The sequence below is a fragment of the Drosophila sechellia genome, chromosome 2L (assembly GCF_004382195.2).
Source record: "Drosophila sechellia strain sech25 chromosome 2L, ASM438219v1, whole genome shotgun sequence".
In the NCBI taxonomy this organism is placed as follows: domain Eukaryota; kingdom Metazoa; phylum Arthropoda; class Insecta; order Diptera; family Drosophilidae; genus Drosophila; species Drosophila sechellia.
The window spans coordinates 7,705,445-7,725,085 of NC_045949.1; the positions used below are offsets into that span (position 1 = coordinate 7,705,445).

At 42.3% G+C, this 19,641-nt stretch overlaps 3 protein-coding genes across 4 annotated transcripts; 1 reads left to right on the forward strand and 2 right to left on the reverse strand.

Annotated features, from left to right (window-relative positions):
- Positions 1 to 1,553: 1,553 nt before the first annotated feature.
- LOC6611584 (kinesin-like protein CG14535) lies at positions 1,554 to 11,891 on the reverse strand. Of its 2 annotated transcripts, XM_032727242.1 has the most exons (7): positions 11,694 to 11,891; positions 9,627 to 10,036; positions 8,083 to 8,416; positions 6,991 to 7,224; positions 5,649 to 6,239; positions 4,453 to 5,497; positions 3,456 to 4,302 (listed from the first exon to the last, which is right to left on the reverse strand). In XM_032727242.1, the coding sequence occupies exons 2-7, from the start codon at positions 9,969 to 9,971 to the stop codon at positions 3,456 to 3,458; spliced, it is 3,396 nt and encodes a 1,131-aa protein (XP_032583133.1). In that variant the 5' UTR covers positions 9,972 to 10,036; positions 11,694 to 11,891. The 2 variants fall into 2 exon arrangements, with proteins under 2 accessions (XP_002036122.1, XP_032583133.1); XM_002036086.2 differs by lacking the exon at positions 11,694 to 11,891 and having other exon boundaries at positions 1,554 to 4,302; positions 9,627 to 10,747.
- Positions 11,892 to 11,938: 47 nt separating this feature from the next.
- Positions 11,939 to 14,315, forward strand: LOC116800339 (accessory gland protein Acp29AB). The gene is given in 2 exon segments (XM_032714543.1): positions 11,939 to 12,163; positions 13,709 to 14,315. Coding segments are annotated over 2 exon segments (825 nt in total). The 3' UTR covers positions 14,309 to 14,315.
- A 31-nt stretch (positions 14,316 to 14,346) lies between these two features.
- LOC6611585 (extensin) lies at positions 14,347 to 17,197 on the reverse strand. The gene is made up of 3 exons (XM_002036087.2): positions 17,044 to 17,197; positions 16,754 to 16,974; positions 14,347 to 15,322 (listed from the first exon to the last, which is right to left on the reverse strand). Exons 1-3 carry the CDS (start codon positions 17,074 to 17,076, stop codon positions 14,968 to 14,970), a joined length of 609 nt encoding a protein of 202 aa, XP_002036123.2. The 5' UTR covers positions 17,077 to 17,197; the 3' UTR covers positions 14,347 to 14,967.
- Between the last annotated feature and the right edge of the window lie 2,444 nt (positions 17,198 to 19,641).

Below are 19,641 nucleotides of genomic sequence, written 5' to 3' on the forward strand. Positions count from 1 at the left end.
TGTAGCCACACCAAAAGAAAAACCAAACAATAGTTTTTGAAAGGAGTCTGCAATTGCAATTATAAGGAAAAAATAATAATTAAGCAATATAATGTTGAAAAAAATATAATTTCATGTAAAATAATATATTATTGTAATTTTTAAAACCAAATCAATTTACTTATAATTATCCTTGCGAATATAACTGCATGACTAAGAAGACGTTCTTAAGCTTCTAACTTATTTCAAACTTTTCATTTTATAAAGTATTTTATTGGCGTAAGAAATGAGGAAAAAAGCAAAGAAATCATCAACTAGCCTGGGACTTAAAGTTTGTTACCTTTTTTAATAGTGTAGCTTGTGGGCGGGGCATCATTTGCATTTGTGACTGCGAATTGCGAATGCGAAAATTTAAAGTTTTCCCGATAAGAGGGTTGTAAAAGTACAAAAAGCGGGAAGCCTTCGGAGTTGCTGCTGCAAAAAATGGCGACGTTTGCGTGGAAGGCAACATGAAAAGGGCGGCAGACAAAGGACGAAGACGCAGGCAGCAAACAAGAAAAATCGCTGGCGGCTCCTTGGGCGGGGGAAAATTCGACTGGGGGCGGGGGTGATGGGAAAAGTGAAGGATGTAAATGGGGGGTGGGGCAGAACTTTACTTATACGACTTTTTCGCATTGTAGAACGCGCGGCATTTGCCAGAAGGTGCCAACACATTTTATTGTTGTACCCTAAACGATGAGGGTATCTTGAAAGTTTTGGAACTAAAATTCCAAGGAACATTCTTTATAAGCAGGTTTATGTGTAATAGAATTACAAAACGCATTATTATATAGGAGTTTTATTAAAATATATCTTCAAGCCATTTTTCTTGTTCAAAAGCAAATCGAGTCGTCATGAAACTAAGATTTCACTTTTTATTTATTATAATAAAATATTCAAATTCAAAACAAAAATTATTTTGAAAGTATATGCTCTTTTAATTTGTTTGTTCATTTTGAAAAAGATTCCTATTTGAAATGCAAACAATGTTGAAGAAATTCTAGAAATGCAATGGGTGGGTTCAATTTTATTTATCTGTATTGAGGGTTCTTCAGTCAACTACAAAAGATTCCAGTATTTATTGAGGAGAGTGCAAACACATTTGCCTGACTTTTCCACATACTTACCCCACAAAAGGATGCTTTATTCAACCTTTCCCCCTGCGAGAGCAGGGTATACAAACTTCTCTAGTGCCAAAGTCCTGCTCTCCTTTTCGTGTTTTATTGTTCGACGACTCGCCGCCCCGCACGTTTCCATCATCTGTTTTTGGGGCAAAGCGCGTGGGTGGCACGTTTAGATCTACGACACACATTGGATGGGTGTATCGCACATGTCTCTATCTATAAAACGTCAACTTTATTTGCCCGACAACTGAGGCAAACAACGTTCCAGCCAAATGGCAGGAACAGTGCGGACCACAGTATGTAGTCCTCCATATGTACACCGAGTCCGACTCCAAACTCCATGGAGCATCCCTCGTTTCGCATTCACGTGTCCCCACCCCGTACCCAGTTAGCAATAAAACCAGCTGTCAATTTGTTTATATTATAAAAAATAATTAGTCTGTATTCAGCGCCGAAGTCGACGACTCCATCATAGATGTATGTATGTTTGAATGTATCGTATGGTATGTGTGTACGTAGGTTGGATTTTCCAGGTTGCATATTGCAATTTGGGTTGGGTTGTTAGAATTTTGGTTGTGGGTGTGGGCGTTTTTGGGCTTTTGGTGATTATGTTTTTAATTTAAAGCATACGAGAGCGGGTTTCGTGGGTGATTAACTACGCTTGATAAGTGGAATAATAATTGTACGAAATATGTATGGATAATGCAATATAATTAGTGTGTTTGCATGGCTTAGACATTTCGCTTTGTTTATATGCTGATGACGCTGACTAAAAAGGCAATGAAGGAATGTCGATAATTATAATTATAGTTTGCTGATCGAATCGAAACGAACAAAATGCGGCACAAAATTGTAGCTATTCCCGTGTGGCACACAATTCGTTGCATACCCCCGGGCGTCTTTCATTTTGCTTGCATTCATTATGTTTTGTATAATATGTTTGTTACGTTATTTATATAGAATATGCAATAGGTTTCCTTAAAATCATTCATCGTTTCGCCGCTCCTTATAGTATATGTATCTCTGATAAATATATAATTTATTTATTTTTTGTTGAATTTTCATATGCTTTCGTTTTTGTTTGGTTTCATTTCATTTTGTTCGTTTTTCGTTTTGTAACATAGTTTATTTAGGCAAAAATGGCAACAAAATTGTATGTTTAACATTTGTCTACTGTGCAAAAACCGTTTCGCTTTATAGTCATTGGTTCTTGTCGCTCTTTTTCATGATTAGTAGTAGATGTGTATAACTTTAGCTAACTAACAATTAATTTAAACATTTGGTAACTTATAATTGGCAATAAATCGTTTGAATAAGCAAACATTCAACATTTAGCATACTTGATCTTAAATCGACTGCCCGAACAGATAACCCAAACTAAACAATAAATAGCTATATGATATATGTATGTATATTGAGTGTGTATATAAATACGTTTGCGTGTATATATAGTGTATGTATATAGATGTATCTCTGCATTGTAAAGTCATAGTGATTGTAGCCTGATTATGTTAATAATATATTTATGTTCAATATTTATAGATACAATAGTGACAGTCGAGATATCTTGTTCGCAAGCATTGGGTACACCATCCTGTGATCCTTAGCCTCGAAATTTTAAATGTATATCTCGACTATCCATCATTATGCTAGCTGGCAACTTAAGATATTTAAAGCCCCGTTTGAACTTATGCGTGTATTTAGTGAGTGAGTGAGTGATTGATTCGATTGATTTATAGCGTATTCAGTGGTTCGGATTGGTGTAAGACACTAGAAACTCTAAAATTAAAAATAGTAAAAAGTCTGATATTTCAAAGATATGGGCTAGCCAAGAGTCTGCAGATGGGTCTTAAGATATGTGCACTTTACTTTATCGCAAAACCGTTGATTACTTTCTACCAACGTTCTTCATAATTTCATTTAAAAAGAGTTTTAAACTGCCTTACACCAAACATAAAGTCCACTGATTTTATTATGAGTTATTTAGGTAATTGGGTTAGTTATTAGATTACTTTAAAATTGCATGATTTCTTTTCCAGCGGTTGGTTTCTTCGCGTGGTATATTTGGTTGGTTTTTGTGTTTGGTTTTTGTTGTGGCAGCCGTCGCCTAGTAAAAGTTAATCAGTCGCTATCAAAGATCCTCTATCCTTAAACCTCAACCTAGTCGTGGGTTTTTCCTAAAACTGTATGATATTTTTCCTTTTTGGTTTGCGTTTACTTGTTTGGCCATTTCGAATGCTGGACTAGCTCGGTTCTTTGCGTGGTTTTTGGTGGGCGTTTTGGACTTGGATGCCTTGGATGTCTTGTTGCTGCTTAAAAATCGCTGATCTCACCCTCAGTCTCTGGATAAGTGCAGGAAAATGGTGTCAAGAGCCAGTTGCAGAGCCCTTTGTTGTTGCCAGCCGGATCCTGTCGATGTCGCTTCTTGTGGCACTGCCTCTGGTAATTTCCAATGCCCGCCGATGTGACTGCTCCTGTTCCTGAAACGGTGATGCGATGCCGCTGACCCTTGGACATGCCGGACGCGAAGCTACTCTCATCCGAATCCCTAACGGTGGCCACACTGTGATAACCACTCTCCGCCCGCCGGGATATGCCCGAATGCTTGGAAGTCCTCGGAGTTGAGTTGGAGTCATGACCACTGTCATAGGCCTCGGAGCTGGTATTCAGGGGCAGCAGGGGAAGTCGCGATTGGGCAGCCAGGGGTAGGATGTTCGTGATCTCGTTCAGCTTGTGCTGTGCATCCTCCAGAGAATTTCTTTTGCCCACCGCCGCCGCCATGGATTTCTCATCCAATTCGCAAATATCATCGTGCTGTGGCGTGAATCTCTTCTCTCCCTTCTGCAGATTGGGATCGGAGGCTCCGTCTGGCTGGCGGAGTAGAGCATAATCATCCATTCCTGCTATCTCCATGATGCCGTTCAAACTGGGCAGTGACCCCTGACTTGGACTGTGTGACGGTTGCTTTGGCGGACTGGGGGTCAATCTGTAGGCTGGTTCACTGCAAACGCTACTCTGGCCCACGTTGAAGTGATAAACCGGCTCACTAAACACACTTCCAATATCCGTCCGGAAAAGTGCGGCGGAGGGCGTGACCTCTGCCATGGCCAATTGGGAGGTGAAGATCTCGTGCAGGCGAGCCAGCTGATCAAATTGTTGCCTAAGAAACGATGAAATATACAAAGGACACAAAAAGAATATAAATAAATATCTTTAGGGACGAAAAGTTTAGATGAGTTTGGATCTTTCTATTATAAATCCGTTTTCTACACAAAGTTTCAAAATTTTAATGGACGGAATTATTACTCACCTTGCTCTTTCTCCACACTCGCTGAAGGATTCACAGGCCATGTTGAAGCTGGACACGAAGGATATGTTGTCGCAGTGACTCAGAGCTGATAGAGGATGCGCACTGGCATCGTGATCCCGATTTCTGGACATGGTCCTGGCGATCTCTTCCTCCGTAACTTGCAGGCCACAATCAATACTTCGTTGGGATGGATGAAGCGAGGATGACGCTCGACTGGCCACCAGTTCAGCCTCATGAAGCTGTTCCCTGGACACATGGCGCGAGAGCATCCTGTGCAGATTATCCTGTGATATGTCCCTGGAGCCGAGGGGATCATCCAGTAATGGTAGAGCAGGGGGTACCTCTGAGGGACCGCTGTCTTCGTCCTCGTCGCCATCCGGAGGAGCTGGATCCAGGAGAGGTAAACTCTCGAAGCACGGCTGATTCAGATCCAAGGAGGGTTCCGGATTGAACGCAGGTCTGTCTGGTAAATCCAGGGATTTCTGCTTCAACTCCGAGAGTTTCCAGTGCAAAGCAGTTGGGGAATTACTGGCGGACACCGTACTTTGGAAGACTTGCGTTGTCTGATTCTCCACCCACTGTCGAATCATGGTCTTCTTGTGGGCATCCATAAACCCGTAGCCCTGTGTCTGACTTCCACCGGCTGTTGGAAGATTGCCGGCTGTTAAGGATCTGCACGACTGCGACTTTGGACCATCCACCCAGGTTTCGCATTGCTTCACATGATTCACCTCCCTCATTAGATGACGGGCTTCCGCTACCTTGGCCCTGGACACTCGAGGTCCATCGATCCACTGCTCTTCCGTTATTTTCCTCATTCCCGCTTCCAGTTGTTCGAGAGCTGCTCCCGGATGAGCTCTTCGCATGGGCGATCCCTTCGGCGAGGGCACCATCGACCCTTTGGACACCATGTGCCGGGGTATCGGTATAGGTGATCCCATCGCCTGTATCTGTGGCTGCTCATGGGGAATCATTGGCGAGGAGCAGGCTCCCGCTCCCGCCTGACGTTTCAGACTGCCCGTGTGGCTTCCCGGAAGCTTTTTAGCTGAAATTGGATAGAAAGAGAAATATAGTATGTGAAGTATAAATAAGGTAGCAAAGGTAGCAATAGGTCAAAAGCAACCAAAATCTGGGCCAAATAAATTATATTGTATGGAAGCTGTCAGATTAACTTTTAAACAATTTAAATGTTTTACCTTTTTCCGCTGCCATGGCTTTTTTCATCATCATGGGACTGTTGGAAGCTGACTTCGAGGGGGGCTTCTCCAGCCCACTCCCTTTAAGGGCTTTACTCATCACCCCGCGATTATCCCCCGCAGTCAGCGATGGCAGATATACGGGCGGATGTTCCCCATCCGTGGCATCGTCATTGGGTCCCATATAGATGACAGTGTCGGCTGAGATTTCCGAGCTCGACGGATCCGCACCCGATCCCGCCGAGGAGCCGTTGCCGCCGAGTCCTTGGGCCAAGCCCACAGCCAAGGGCATGGGAACACGATGTTTCCTGCGACGCAGGCGATGAATTCTGGATGCGATTTGAATGGTGGAGAGTGCGTCCTGATAGCTCTGCTCCGGTCGCACATGTGCCACGATGGCCACATGGCAGGTGATGGGGGCCAGGCAGTCCTTGAGCAGCGGCGTCAGCGGGTGGTCCTTGTGTGGGGGATGCCTCTGGCCGGATAGTATCGCCAGCAGTATGTTCCCGATCCCCGACAGCGGCAGTCCCCCGCTGCGATTCGCACACCCGCCCAGGTCGATGATATGTAAACGGCTCCGGCCGCCAGCAACTGCACAGAGACAAAATATTGAAAATATATTCTTATTGAGAATATTTATGAAAGTAGTTTATCAATTTCAATTGTGTAAATGAAAAAAAAAAAACCATTTGGATTTATGGCATAGCTCTGAAAAATCAGTTGATAAAATGTTTATGCATAATTTATATTTAGTTCCATTTCTCCCTGTGTTTGCATAAAAGGCTAGTGGGTGGGAGTGGGTTTAAATGGGGGTGGCGCTGGGTGTTGGAGTGGAGGAAATGCGACACTTTAATGGCGCTGCCGTCTAGTGGTAGTGAAGCATTTAGCGGGCCACTTGAGTGGCAGCAGCAACAAAAGTGGCAGCAACAATAGCAATAACAAGGAAAAGGGAACCCTTTGGAAGCCGAAGACTTAAATACTCTAGGTCATTCGAAAAAGGCTTAAAAAACATTCTGGACTTCCCACGTATGAAAACATAAAGAGAAATATACTGAAGAAGAAGAGTAGAAGTTAAAGAAGTTAATCTTAAAGATACCGGCTTATAATTCGTTTTCGGAATATAATAATGATGTTCAAAAATATTTAAATAAATATAATATAGATACAATTTATTGCATTTACCCCTTAAAGATGCATTTTAAATTTTTGGTAGCTGCACTGTATCTATGCGATACATTGTAGTTGCCATATTTTATGATTTTTACAAGCTTTACTGCTCCAGAGCTTAGACAAACACCGCCCTTTTGCAGGGCACGACAACAACAATGTGTTGGACACTTACCACCTCCCTTGCGGGACAGGCTGTACTGGTAGACGTGCAGCGTGAAGATGAGGGCGGACTCCAAGGGGGCGGCACATCCAGAACTCCCAGATGTCGTGGAACCGGAACTTTTTAAGCGTCCGGCGAGCGCAGAGTCGAGGAAAAGGGCCGCACGCTCGGCGGTGGGTGCACGTAGTTCCGTTGGACCGCCAAGGAAGTCGTCACGCAAATAAATCCCCGGGGAGTCGTCAGATTCTGTGTAGCCGTAGTCGGAGCCGGAGTTTCCAGTATTGGTACCGAAAAAAGTAGCGGGGAGTGAATGAAAAGGGCATTAGGTTTTATGTGGGAATAAACGCCGTATTCTTCGGGGATAAGGTGGGGGTGCTGTTCCGTTGATGATAAGAAGGTGGGGTTGGTGTCGGAACTGCTGCCCAGGTTAAGTTTATTCAAATTGGGCCAGTTACGACCCCGACCCGCCCCAGTCATCATCATCATTGTTTGGCCCAGGGGCAACATTATGCCACGCCCCCTGCAACCGCCCACAGCGGAGCCATTTATTCTGCCGGCGATTCTGCCCGCTGGCATCTAACAGGTGGACCAGTTGGCAGCAACACTAACTACCCGAAATTAAGGGTAAAGGCCAAGTTAAACAAAGATCAGTTAAAGCGGGTAACTAGAAGCAAACACACCCAAACAATATTAGCTTTTCTGCTTACTCGCTGGCCTTGGTTAATTAAGTCAACTTTTTATCTCGATTATATATATGTATTTAGTGCTTGATTATGTTTTTTGAAGAAGTTAATTATTTTAAATAAAATTGTAGAGAAGTATATAAAATTATATTTATAAATCTGATGATGATAAAAATCCTTCTTAAGCTTAAGATGCCATAAAAAAATCATTGTTTATTATAGCTGCCCATAAAAGTATCTTGAAGTGTGCAGTAAAGCTATAAATGTTTAAACTCAACTCAAATAACAAATAATAAAGACAATTATTTCTTGCTAAGGAAGGAATGCCCTCAACTTATAATAAATAGTGGCACATTTAGTAGTTGACCTGGAAACGTTGAGCTATGTACCCCCGATCCTGGCCTGTCTGCCATATGCTTACCGGCTGCATGCGAGATGAGCAAATCCTGCGATAGGGCATCCGGCTTGGTGGCACTGACGCCCACGGCACTGACCCGCACCGAGAAGCGTGCTCCGCTCTTCTGCCGCCTCTCCTGGATGCCCTTGTACAGCCAGGCGATGGCGCAGGGTGCTGCTCCCAAGGAGCACCCCCCCACGCTGCCACTGGCACTGCCACTCCCACTGACACCGCCCAGCTCCCCCAACACCGTTTGGGTCTGGCCGGTGGCGGGATATCCCATGGCCAGCAGGCAGCCATCGGAGCCTTCGAGCACGGCGGGTATCACTTCGCTCAGCGCCGATGCACACACATCCGACTGGAATATACGATGCGCAGAGAGAAAATGTTAAACAGTTTATTTGTTAACTTAACTAAATGCTAAGATATACGAGTTCATAATAGTGATGAGTTCCTTTACAATAAGTAAATATAAAAGTTATAAGGTACTTTCCAATTTCCTTCCTTACTAGCAGCAAGCATTTTTCTTAGTGTTTATAGAAAACGAATAGGTGTGGAGTGGAGGTCAGTGGGTGGTGGCTAACAAGGCATACTAATGGGCTCTCTTTAATGGCTGGAATTGGGTTCGATTGCGGGGTTAATTCGATTGCTGATTAGATCCGATGGGGCAGGACAATACGCGTATGTGTTAATTCTATTGGGGGTATTTCTTTCGTTCGGTCTGAGGGATTGCCTTATGAGTGATTGCACTTGGAGGAGGGTCATAAATCTTGGAAAGGAACTTTGCTTGCTATGAATTATGAAGATTGATTGTGGTATTTTGTGGTGACTTGTTATTCTGTGGAATTACTAACACCTCTTTTGTAATCTCTTAACATAGCTTCGAGAAAAACAAAACCGAGACATTTATCGTTTGCGCAAATTATTCATATAACGCACAGATGTGTCCTTTACTCAAAAAAGGATTCCCACGGTCAATTTAACTTTTGTAATTGCAACTCAATATTTACGTTAGGGAAATTTTTCTGCAGGCAAATAACATCGCGAGAGTCTGGAAAGTTTTGTTGATTTTAAAAAAGAAAAGTACACTGGCAAAGTGTTAACTCTCAGTTGCCGTAAGTTTTGTAGTTTTATGTACATAATGAATGGTTTTATTGTCAATATTGTATTACCCTTATATTACGTGGGCCGTCTGTTTGTTTATAAAGAATTAATAGCTGTTAATAAGGTTTATTTGCCACCTAAATGATACTTTGTGTCAACAGTAACCAATCAAGTATTAAGTTTACTTGGTAACGGTTGCTCTTGTTTGGCTTTGCAGTTATTATTTAACCAAATTTCTTATTTACATTTAAATAAACTAGACCGATGAACTTTTAAGAACATATTTTTCAAACGATTTTTAGAATGTTTCAACTTGATTTAATTGATGTATCATCAATCACCTATGATGATTTATACCTATTTCTTAAATTTGTTCTGAATCTAAAGATGGTTTAAATAAATTGGTTTAACATCCATGTGTGAACGTGCACTCTATTCAGATTTTCGCTAAGGATAAAACTCACCTGCTTATCCTCGCCGGTGAAGAGGTTATCGAATGCAAACATTTTGGGGGCGGCCACCATGGGCGCCCGTTCCTGGGCAGCCTGGGGCGGCGGACACGCGGTTCTCGGATCGGTAAGCGTGACCTGTCGCTTCTTCTTGTCCAGGGCCATAAAGTCCGGCTCTGTTCCGCCGGAGTTCCTGTCCCGGTCTGCCACCCGCAGCATGACCTTCACCTTGCCCACTCCGTAGCACTCCCGGCTACTCAGGCGTCGGATGAGGGTCGGCGGCATCGGCGGCGGTGCCCGCTGCAGTGCACCACAGAAGCCACCGTTGCGGGACATGTTTGACGTACTGGTGGTGGCCATGGTTCCTTGACTATTGTTCGCCAAAATTGGCGGTGGAAGTTTATTGCTGGAAGCACTTGTGTTTCCTTTTGTGGGGAGGGGTAACGAATAAAATTGGGAGTTAATAAGAGGCCCAAATCCTGGCTTTTGTTTTATGTCGGGGATCTTAAAATGCAATCGTCACTCCCCATAAACTTTGTTTGTTTTCGGGGGTTTTATGGTTCTTTAAATAGTTGCCGGGCCTGTCATAAATTGCGATTTCGGTTCTGGCCGATGGGCATAAGTTATTTGGTCCTGCCGCCGAGAAGGGTCCTTGCCCTTCGGTAATGGCCATAACACTTTCGCTTTATGGTTATGGGCCATCTGTTTATTGGGCATATGCTTCACTGTACTATCATCACTATCACGCTCGCACTGTCACTGTCACTAAGCTCGTGTTTTATTCACTTGTAGCATCTTGTGCATAAAATCAAATTTATGTTGAATTTGCTTGGGCTTTTATGGTGGGAAATTATGCGCTTCGTTGTCATTCTAGTGTTCTTTTGGGACAGTCGTATTTCACATCAGTTTAATTCTATTTGAAAAGTTTATGTACACGCTTTTAAGTTCTTTTCGGTCATTAAAAGTTTTAAGCCCAGACTTTTAACAATTTTCAGTTCTTTGTTGGAGCTATAAAGTGTTTTGGAGGTTTTGCATTCTATTGCACAGAACATTAGGACTTTTGTTACTGCATGGTAATTAATTAATAACTTTTCTATGATTACGGTTAGAATTGCTTATATATTTAAATGTGGTTTAATTTCTAATACCTTAAATTTAAATTTGTTATATTCACACACTGTTTCTGGAAAAGGTTTCGATGCTTTTGCAAAGCTTTATTAGTTATTTAAAATTTTTATTTTATTTATTCTTGAATTTAATTAAGTTGTTATTTCAGTTCTATGAGAAACCGTCAGAACGTCTTTAAAATTTTCCTTTGCTATGGGCTTTCTAAGGCGTGTCACTCAAACTTAGATATGCGTTTCCCCTCGGAGTGGAATGCTTTTGGGGCATGCTTCTTATCGAGCTTGTTATGTTTTATATCACTGAAATTATTAACTTTACTTGTTGTGCCGAACTTTACATATATTTGAGATATTCATGCAAATTCCACTGAATTTCTTCCTTTTTTAGTTGTCAGTCGCGGGCCGTGACATTTCTTCAATGCCTTCATTATTATTATTTCAATTTGACTGGGGAAACGTGACGTTTTTGCAACGTCTTTCATTAATATTGTCCCCTGATTCCCAGCCCCATTTCCCCATCCCATAGACGCTGGCCTCTTCTGTATTGCCATTCCATTGCCATTCCCTTTGAATGACAGGCAACAACTTCGGGTCGGTTCAACTTCATTTTTCAGGCTACGCGCACCTGCCAACTGGAGGGAACTTCTTCGGCAGCTTTCCATTCTTTTATATGGGTTTGTCCCTTATTTTTTGCCTGCCCGGTTCAGTTCGCTTTTTATTGGAGGACGACTGGCGTCGTCCACCTTTTGAGTTTTAGCTTTGGCTTTTCACACAAATCGATTGGCAATGCCTCCTTCTAATTGTACACGACGCACAATAGGGGAGTCTGGCTGAAGTCAGGGGTTAAGGGTCCTGCGGGGTAGCGGGTAGGCGGGGGTTAAGGGATTTCCCTTTTGGCACAACGCACACACAAACACACTAGCACGCAAACACACACGAAACAGGAACAAACACAAACCCTTTTTTTATGACTGGCAATTTCTCGCTGTTGATTTCATCTTTGGCTCAACTCCTTCGACTTTCCAAATTGCCTTGATTTCCTCGCACATGATTTATACTTTATTCAACACACCGGGGTTTTTCCCCGATTCTCAGCGAGCTTTGTTGTTTTTCTTTTGTGTTGGCTTGTCACTTCAGCGAATAATAAATAAAGAACCCGCCAGGCGCGAAAGCCAAACGCGTGCCGATTGCGTTGGCATTACAATGGCAACTGAAGTCGGGTTTTTGGTTTCGGTTTTGGTCTTCGGTCTGGGCCTGAATTTCCCAAGAGTTTTCCGCCTCTCTTTGGCGCAGGCGTGCCAGAAGAAAGAGCGAATCGCGTATGGTAACACCACATTGCTGACCCCAAGGGTGGTTGGACTTTCACTCTTTCATTCTCTTCCGGAAAATCTCTTGCTTTCGGCCAACGACAGCGGCTTTGAGGCACAGGTAAACAAAATCAGCGAGGCTAAAACAAAAGGAACAGCGTAAATGATGTTTATATTGTAGACGTCAAAATGCTCACTGGCCAGGAACATTAAAATAGAGTGATACCTCGTCTTTACTAAAAGATGTTCATGGTCACTCGATCTTCAAACGCTATTTGTCATTATGTCTTAACCTTAAAACAATATTTTTATGTATTATAAAAAAAAAATGTTTTACGTTTTTTTGAAAACAAAAAAATCTCAAAAGTATGGTCTCATTGTTAAATATTTTCAAACACTATTACTAAACTATACTTAACTTAATGAATAGATAACAAATTCTTGTTTATAAATACTTAAAAGCGTTGGTTGGTTATACCCAAAAATATAGGTTATATAAAATTGCAGGCGCTTGCATTCAAAGATTAAAATCCATAGCTTTTACCGCCCCTGAGATGCAATAGTACAAATACAATATACCTTTTTTCTGCGTGAGTACCTGGAATAAAAGGAATACGAACATGGTGATAGTTGAGCTGCTGGAGCGTCACTTAAGTGCCGCTTGGAGTTTCTGCTGATAGAGGGGACTTTTCCAGGGGGCGGAGTGGGCGTGAGGTGATGATGGGGCTTTTCGTGGATGGGGGTGGGTGAGTGGCGGGCAGGGGGGCCAAATGCAAACGACGTGTTTTTAAGTTCGCTTACATTTGGCAGGCTCGTGAAGGAGCTGTTGAGTGTGTGTTCGGGTGTAAAAGCATGTGTGCAAGGGAATGGATGGGGTTTGCACGGATTTACCTCTACCTTTATTTTTCGTTTTTTTTTACCAAGTGGACAACGGTAACGTGTCAATTAAAGTGGACCCCGCTGATTGTTATTAAGGGGGCTGCGGGAAAACGGCTGTAATCCAATCCGCTTTAAGGTGTTGCGCTACTAATTATCTGAAAACTTATGGGAAATTCCGCTTAAAGCGTTTTTCCGCATCGAGCAAATCAAATTGTATGCAATCCAAGCGCCAAAGGAAATAAAAAGCAAACAAATAAACGAAACAAAGCTCAAGTTCGGTGAATGGACATAAACAGTTTGGAAAGCACTTGCGTACAGTTTGGAAGCTAGCTGCGGCGCCATCTGGCGGGCGAGCAAAACGTGGCAACGCCAATGGCGTTGTATTTTAAATCTTAAGTTGATCAACGTGCAATGAAAATAAGAAATGGTTGAACTATATTTAACATAACTGTTCCCAACAGTGTTTGTAAAATCTAAAATTTTCATGCAATGAGAAGTGTTTATCTGTACTACTGTTTACGATATGTACATGATATGCTTCTATATATAATTTCAATCCAAGTATTGTCATAGTTATCACTATAGCTTATAGTATGTTTTAATTTTTATCGTAATCTGAAAATATCTAGCATGTTTTTTTTTTCAGTAAAAATATATATTATATCCTATAAATTCTTATTAACAATATTACGCTGCTGTTCGGACTGAAGCATGGAAATTCACATTTAGTGCATTATAAACGTTCGTCTAAAGAGGTTCAATTTACTAAGCATGTTCCAGCTGAAAGTTTCAAGAAATACAGGGCCATCAGAGGGATATTCAAAAACAAATTGAGAGCCAGAACACATCGCTAACGGATTCGTGGAAGAAGATCATTGCGGAGGATATAGAGAACAAAATCAATAGGCTAGAACTTAAGATGGAAGGTCAACTATCTGTCCTACATAAAGAATTGTCCAGTATAAAGACGTCGCTGAAGAATATCTCTTCGCAAATAAGCTTATTAATTAGGTTTAAGCGAATCGGATCGAGATATTTGCATATCGAAGAAACGGACAAACGAAGTTGGACTAGTGCTTTGAGCGCATGTCAGGAGATGGGAGGTAATCTAGCCTCAATTATAAATTAAGAAGACTTTAGTGCTATCGTGTCGCAACTAACCAAAGGCGTCAAATATAGGTTTGGCATTAGTGATCTGGCTAAAAAGCGCGAATTCATATCTGTGTCCTCCGGAAAGAGAGCACCTTTTCTGAAATGGAAGCCTGGGGAGCCAGTATACGATAATGACGGTCAGCATTGCATTAATGTACATAACGGTGCCATGTGGGTTGATTCTTGTACTCATGATATGAAATACATTTGCGAGCCTAATAAAAATATTTTGTAAACATATATATTTTGCAATGTGAAAAATACAAAGAGAAATCTTGTACAGATAATTCGTTAAACTTTTATTTAGCCATTGATGTTTTGTGTTTTTTAACATTATATATATACTTGAGTATTTTAATCTTCATTTTTTTGTTGCCTTTCGAGTGCTTCGCACATATCTATTTCATGACAAATCGTGTACGAAAAGTGCAATATGAAATTGGAATAAATTGCCTACTTGAAAATGCGTTTGTGATGAAAATCATGTACCACGTATATATCGTTAATCGGTATCAAGATCGATATCTCTATCGATAACTAAGGCTAGTTCGCAGTGAGTGTTTCGAGTGTTTTGTGTGAGTGTATAACGCATCGTTCGCTTAAAGACCTAGACTTAAGACTAAACAAACAATTTGAAACAAACAGCCTAGATGGAAAACATACTTCTCGTACATCAGGTAGAAACAACATCAGAGGTAAGAATTACTCATCTATAGGAGTAATACCCCTATGAGCTGGGTTATGGAGAGGGGATGGGGGAGATTCGTTGCTTGGTAAACTTTGTCACGCGTTAAGGTCCTTGAAACAGAAAATAATACAATACACATAAGATATGCAGTTTGCCATGAGTTGGGTTGAGATAAGCAAATCGGTATTCGGGTTGGACTGGATCGCCTAGTGGGATGGTGCCCCATACGAGCTGCTGGGAGCAGAGGGTGCGGGCGGGGCAACTGGAGCTCCGTACTCGGGCGCTGGAGGCGCCACACTGTTGGGATAGGGACCGGTCTCCTCCTTCTGGGTCTTGTAGCGGATGAAGTACACCTCCGGCTTGCTGGGTTGGGTGGGAGCTGGCGTTGGGATAATGATATCCGGCTGCTCCTCCGGCTTCTTGACTAGCACGTACACCAGAGTCTTCTCCTCGTTCTGTGGGAACTGCGGGATTACAGGGGCGGTCGGTGCAGGTGGGGATGGCGCCTTGATGAACACGATCTTGTAGTGCTTCTGCGGAGGTGGCACGTAAAGGGGTTTCCTGGGAAAATATTTGAAATTGTATTTAAATAAAGGTTCTGCTATATCTGTATTTAAGTAATTTCTTAGGAATTCTATGTGTAAAGTAAGATGGTTACCACATCCTCAAATAACGCAACTTTTCTTGCTTCCGGCTTGTAAAAATTTACATACCGAATAAAAAAATTTCAATTATGCACGGCCAGACTGGAATGACTTTCCACACTTCCTATAACCTTGCCTTGTTGAATAAACAAATACCGAGATGCGGGAGAAAGGAGTTTCTCTTTGAGGAGCATGCAAATGGCATGTCCATAAATGGTGACCTCCCGACAATGGTGGACCCAGTGCAGCTGCTTGTCAGTTTTGCTAATCAGATGAAGATGATGACTATTGTGACGATGACAGCGATTGTCACAATAACCGCCTCGAGACGAGGGTTTACATAAAGCCACCTATGGTAATCGAGTTCCTGTCCCTCTACGTCTGATAATTTGCTTGGAAATGGTACTGAGATATATACGAGTACAAGTGCTGCGGCGAGCTTAGGTAACGTTTTAGTCACGGTTTGGCGGTCTGCAAAGCCATATCATTCCCCTCTCGAGGTAATTAACATCGCTTCCAACTCCAATTGAAAACAGACAGAAGACGACAGAAAACATTGTATCAGCGAAAAGAGAGAAAAGTTGGATGGCTTTCGTTTTCGCGGGTATTAAATAATGTTCCTCCTCCGTTAAAGCGACCCTCTAAATACCCTGGAAATGAGGCAACAGCTGTGGAAAAGGGCCCTGAGCTGGATTATATGATTGCCGGCTGGTCTCTTGCAACATTTGTCTAGTTATTATCTTTGGGAGTTGGCGGCACTGCCTGGTTTACGCCGATGAATTGTGAGAGAATCTGAATAAGTGCCGTGGATTATATACTCATAACACAACAATGTGTTTTTCCCCATATTTTTCCAATCTTAAGTGGAACAAGACAAATAAAGCGAGATCGTTTGTAACCGCTTCCAATCACGCAAGTCGAAAAAATGTGGGATGGTTAAGGGATAACTAATTACGTTATGAAATGTAAAAACCGCAGGAAGTACGTTCATATTGGACGAGTTATCAGAAAAAATTCTCCATTCTTTCCGGATCACTGTGTAGTGAGTGTAGTGCGATTTCTTTTCTGTGTGAAAACTATGCTAATATAAATCACGTAAATTTGTCGTAAACTCTTAAATACGCATGTTTTGCAATCTAACTGAATGTGTCTAAAAGAGCATTTTAAGTGAAAGTATATTTAAATTTATAGGTATGATATAATTATCATCTAGTATAGAGAAAAATTTTAACCGAGTACGCATAGATTCTTTATCGAAATTTAATTTTCGAGTCGGACGTGAACCCTATTCTACTCGCGATGTTTGGCACACATGTTGTCTTAAAGGATCATTGATCCTGCCACTCACCTGGGTGCCTGGTATTCCGGCTCTGGTGGAGGGACATGGACGTAGACGTGCTTGTGGATCACCGGCGCCTGCTGCGGGGGTCCGTACTGTGGCGCAGGGGCGCCGTAGCCTCCGCTGGGTCCACTTGGCTGGTAGCTGCTGGAGGGCGGCGCACTGTACGAGTCACGAGGCGGCTCTGGACGAGCGGCCACCAGGGCAGCCAGGGCCACGAGGACCACTAACTGCAAACAAGATCGGAGGAGAACACACCATTGAGTGAGGTTCATCACGGCTTGGTCACAAGATCATACCACACAACTGGACTGCATTTTCGGGTGTTTCATTTCGGCTATATCCGTTTCGGATTTTGTCACTGCTCCGGGTGGCTAGGTGCTACTGGCTGTTACTGGTTACTGGTTACTGGCTATGTGGTGCTGCTTCGACGCGGAACCTCTTACTGCATGCCACAACGATTGTTGCAGTTTCTTTTATAGCGGCGCAGCGCGTGAAATAAAAATTAAGTAAAATTCAAGACGACGATCAAGACCGCTGCTGCTTCAGCCGCCTCAGCTGCCGCAGCTGCCTCAGCTGCTGCCGCAGTCGACCGAGCAGTCGGCCAAGTTGGCTGAGCAGTTGGCAAAGAGCGGCAGCAGCATGTAGCCATGAAGAAATTGAAATGTTTAAGCCAAGTCCAAAGTTTGGCCAGTCATGATCTGGTGGGCAAACTGAGGCTGCAGCTCCTGGCTGCGATGCAAACGGCGACCGCGAAGCCAACCGAAACTGCAACGTCTGCTGACCATTTCTTGGCTTTTGGTTTTCCTCCTTCGATTAACTACTTATTTTTCGTGGTTTTTTCAGCATATGTGGTCGGTAGTTTTTTTTTTTTTTTCTGGCCAACTAGGATTATTTTCAAGGGGAAAATAAGGAACCTGAAAGGTGCAGTGTATGTATGTACATTTTACAATTAAGCTTGAGGCAGAAAGGCCATCAAATAGTTTTTTATGGTTGTTATTTCTGAAGACACTTAGCTGCTGGAATGCAGCTTATTTTAAGGGTCCATTATTTTCAAGGGAAGGAAATAAGAGCTTTTTTTGCTGTAAACTCAGCTTAAACGATTTCCTGCTTAATTTAAGAATATCTGAGAATATCTGTTGAACTTATCAGGACTTTTTATTCTTTTATCATTAAAAGGAATTTAATTCACGAATAGGCTTAAATAGCTTAACTATTAAAAGAAAGTCATATTTTGTAATATCTAATTTTTATATATGTCTTGTGGATTTTTTTCCCTCGCTATTTAAGTCATTTATATAGATTCACTACAGAGTACAACTCCTTCGAACTGAATGCCAAAGAAACAAGGTTTTTCCTGAAATCTCTGATTTTTGTTATTTATATATAAATAAATGTATATATGTGCATTATTATATATATGTAGCTAATGTGTGCAAATTGTTATTTTGGTCATTTGGAGGATCCAATCGCAGTGGACTCGTAACCAAGTCTGGACTCTGGATCGGATCGTGTGGCACGATTCACTTTCAATTTCAATGGATGTGGATTCACTCTCATTTAGCCAGCCGTTTTGGGGAATGGGCTGGTATAGTATGGTATGGTATTGTATGGCATGGCATGGTTTGGGATCAGATGGGATGGGGGTAAGCTTTGTTTTGTGCTCTGGAGTGGGTCTGAATCTGGTGTTGGTTTTATTTCATTTCTCCATGCTCTTTCGGCCTTTTGTTAGCCAGCTTCTTTCGGTCTTTGGGGTTGTGTTGTGTGTTGGCTCGAGTTGGCTTGGCCTGGCTTGTTGTTATTATTATTGTTACTGTTATTGTTTTACTGGTTATGTTGCTTTTGTAATTGCTGTCCGCGTTTTGGCCACGAAGCTTCATAATGAGCTTCACGCTCTTGTTGGGTCGACCCATCTGTACAGGCATTTTATTTAATTTTTCTCCTCTTGTCTTTTTGTTTTTCCAATATTTTGAATTTCTTCAATTTGTTATTTTTTTTTTTTATCTCTGGCAAGTTTTAGTGTTGTTTTTGGGTTGTTTTTCTTATTTAATAATTTACGCCCCGGCCATGACAATTTGCGTTAGGGAAGAGTGATGGATAAAATTATGATTGGCAAAATGTTTTGCAACTTTTCCATGGCTCATAGCCCCCAAAGCAATAGCTAGCTTTTTCCCTGATTTATGCACATAATCTATAAATGGCAATCAGCATTTTTGCATCGGTTGCAAGCGATCCTTGGCCGCATTTTGTGGCCACTCCTGCACAATCGCTGCCGGAATTTTGCTTTATGAAATGGCATAATCAGTGACCAGTGGCGCCAAACGGAGGACGACACCGTAGAGGCACCATAGGCACCCAGGCACCGAGTAAGATACCCAGCAGCAGTATTGCAACTGCAACTTGCAACAGTTGAGAGACTCAAGTGGAGAGTCACAGAGTCAGAGACTGTCACTTTTCCTCGATGGCATCATTTATAATGCCGTTAGCCAAATGGCAGGTTGTGTTGATTTTGTTGTTCATCTTCGGCGGCTGCACTTGCTCCCCTGTCCACGGATTGCATTTCCTTAATTTTCCACGCTCATCTTTCACATTCAAAACCATCGTCATCATCATCATTCGTTGGTCGCGGTAAAATATGCTGAATTCACTAAGGTGGAACAGGTGCAGGTTCATCAGTGGTTACTCCGCGTCCTAGGGCAATTTTTTGAGTTTTTCCGGTGCAAATATCTGCGCAATTTGTGCCTCGGGCCACCCTTGACCCATTATTTATGTGAGAAGATAACATAGATACTTTTTAGAGAAATGTAAATGTATATAACTGGAATATAGCTCGAGAAATGCGAACATTGCATTTATGGTGCCATTAATTGTGCTTAAAACTAATGCATCAACTTTAT

Bases quoted from the DNA above. Each gene is read 5' to 3' on its own strand.
- LOC6611584 (XM_002036086.2), bottom strand. From the start codon at position 9,971: ATGGCCACCACCAGTACGTCAAACATGTCCCGCAACGGTGGCTTCTGT. The intron at 7,225-8,082 runs GTAAGCATATGG...ACGGCTACACAG, and splicing joins GCTCATCTCGCATGCAGCCG to AATCTGACGACTCCCCGGGG. The intron at 5,498-5,648 runs GTAAAACATTTA...ATCCAATTTCAG, and splicing joins AGCCATGGCAGCGGAAAAAG to CTAAAAAGCTTCCGGGAAGC.
- LOC6611585 (XM_002036087.2), bottom strand. From the start codon at position 17,076: ATGAAACACCCGAAAATGCAGTCCAGTTGTGTG. The intron at 16,975-17,043 runs GTATGATCTTGT...TCTTGTTTGCAG, and splicing joins AAATGCAGTCCAGTTGTGTG to TTAGTGGTCCTCGTGGCCCT. The intron at 15,323-16,753 runs GTGAGTGGCAGG...ATATTTTCCCAG, and splicing joins CCGGAATACCAGGCACCCAG to GAAACCCCTTTACGTGCCAC.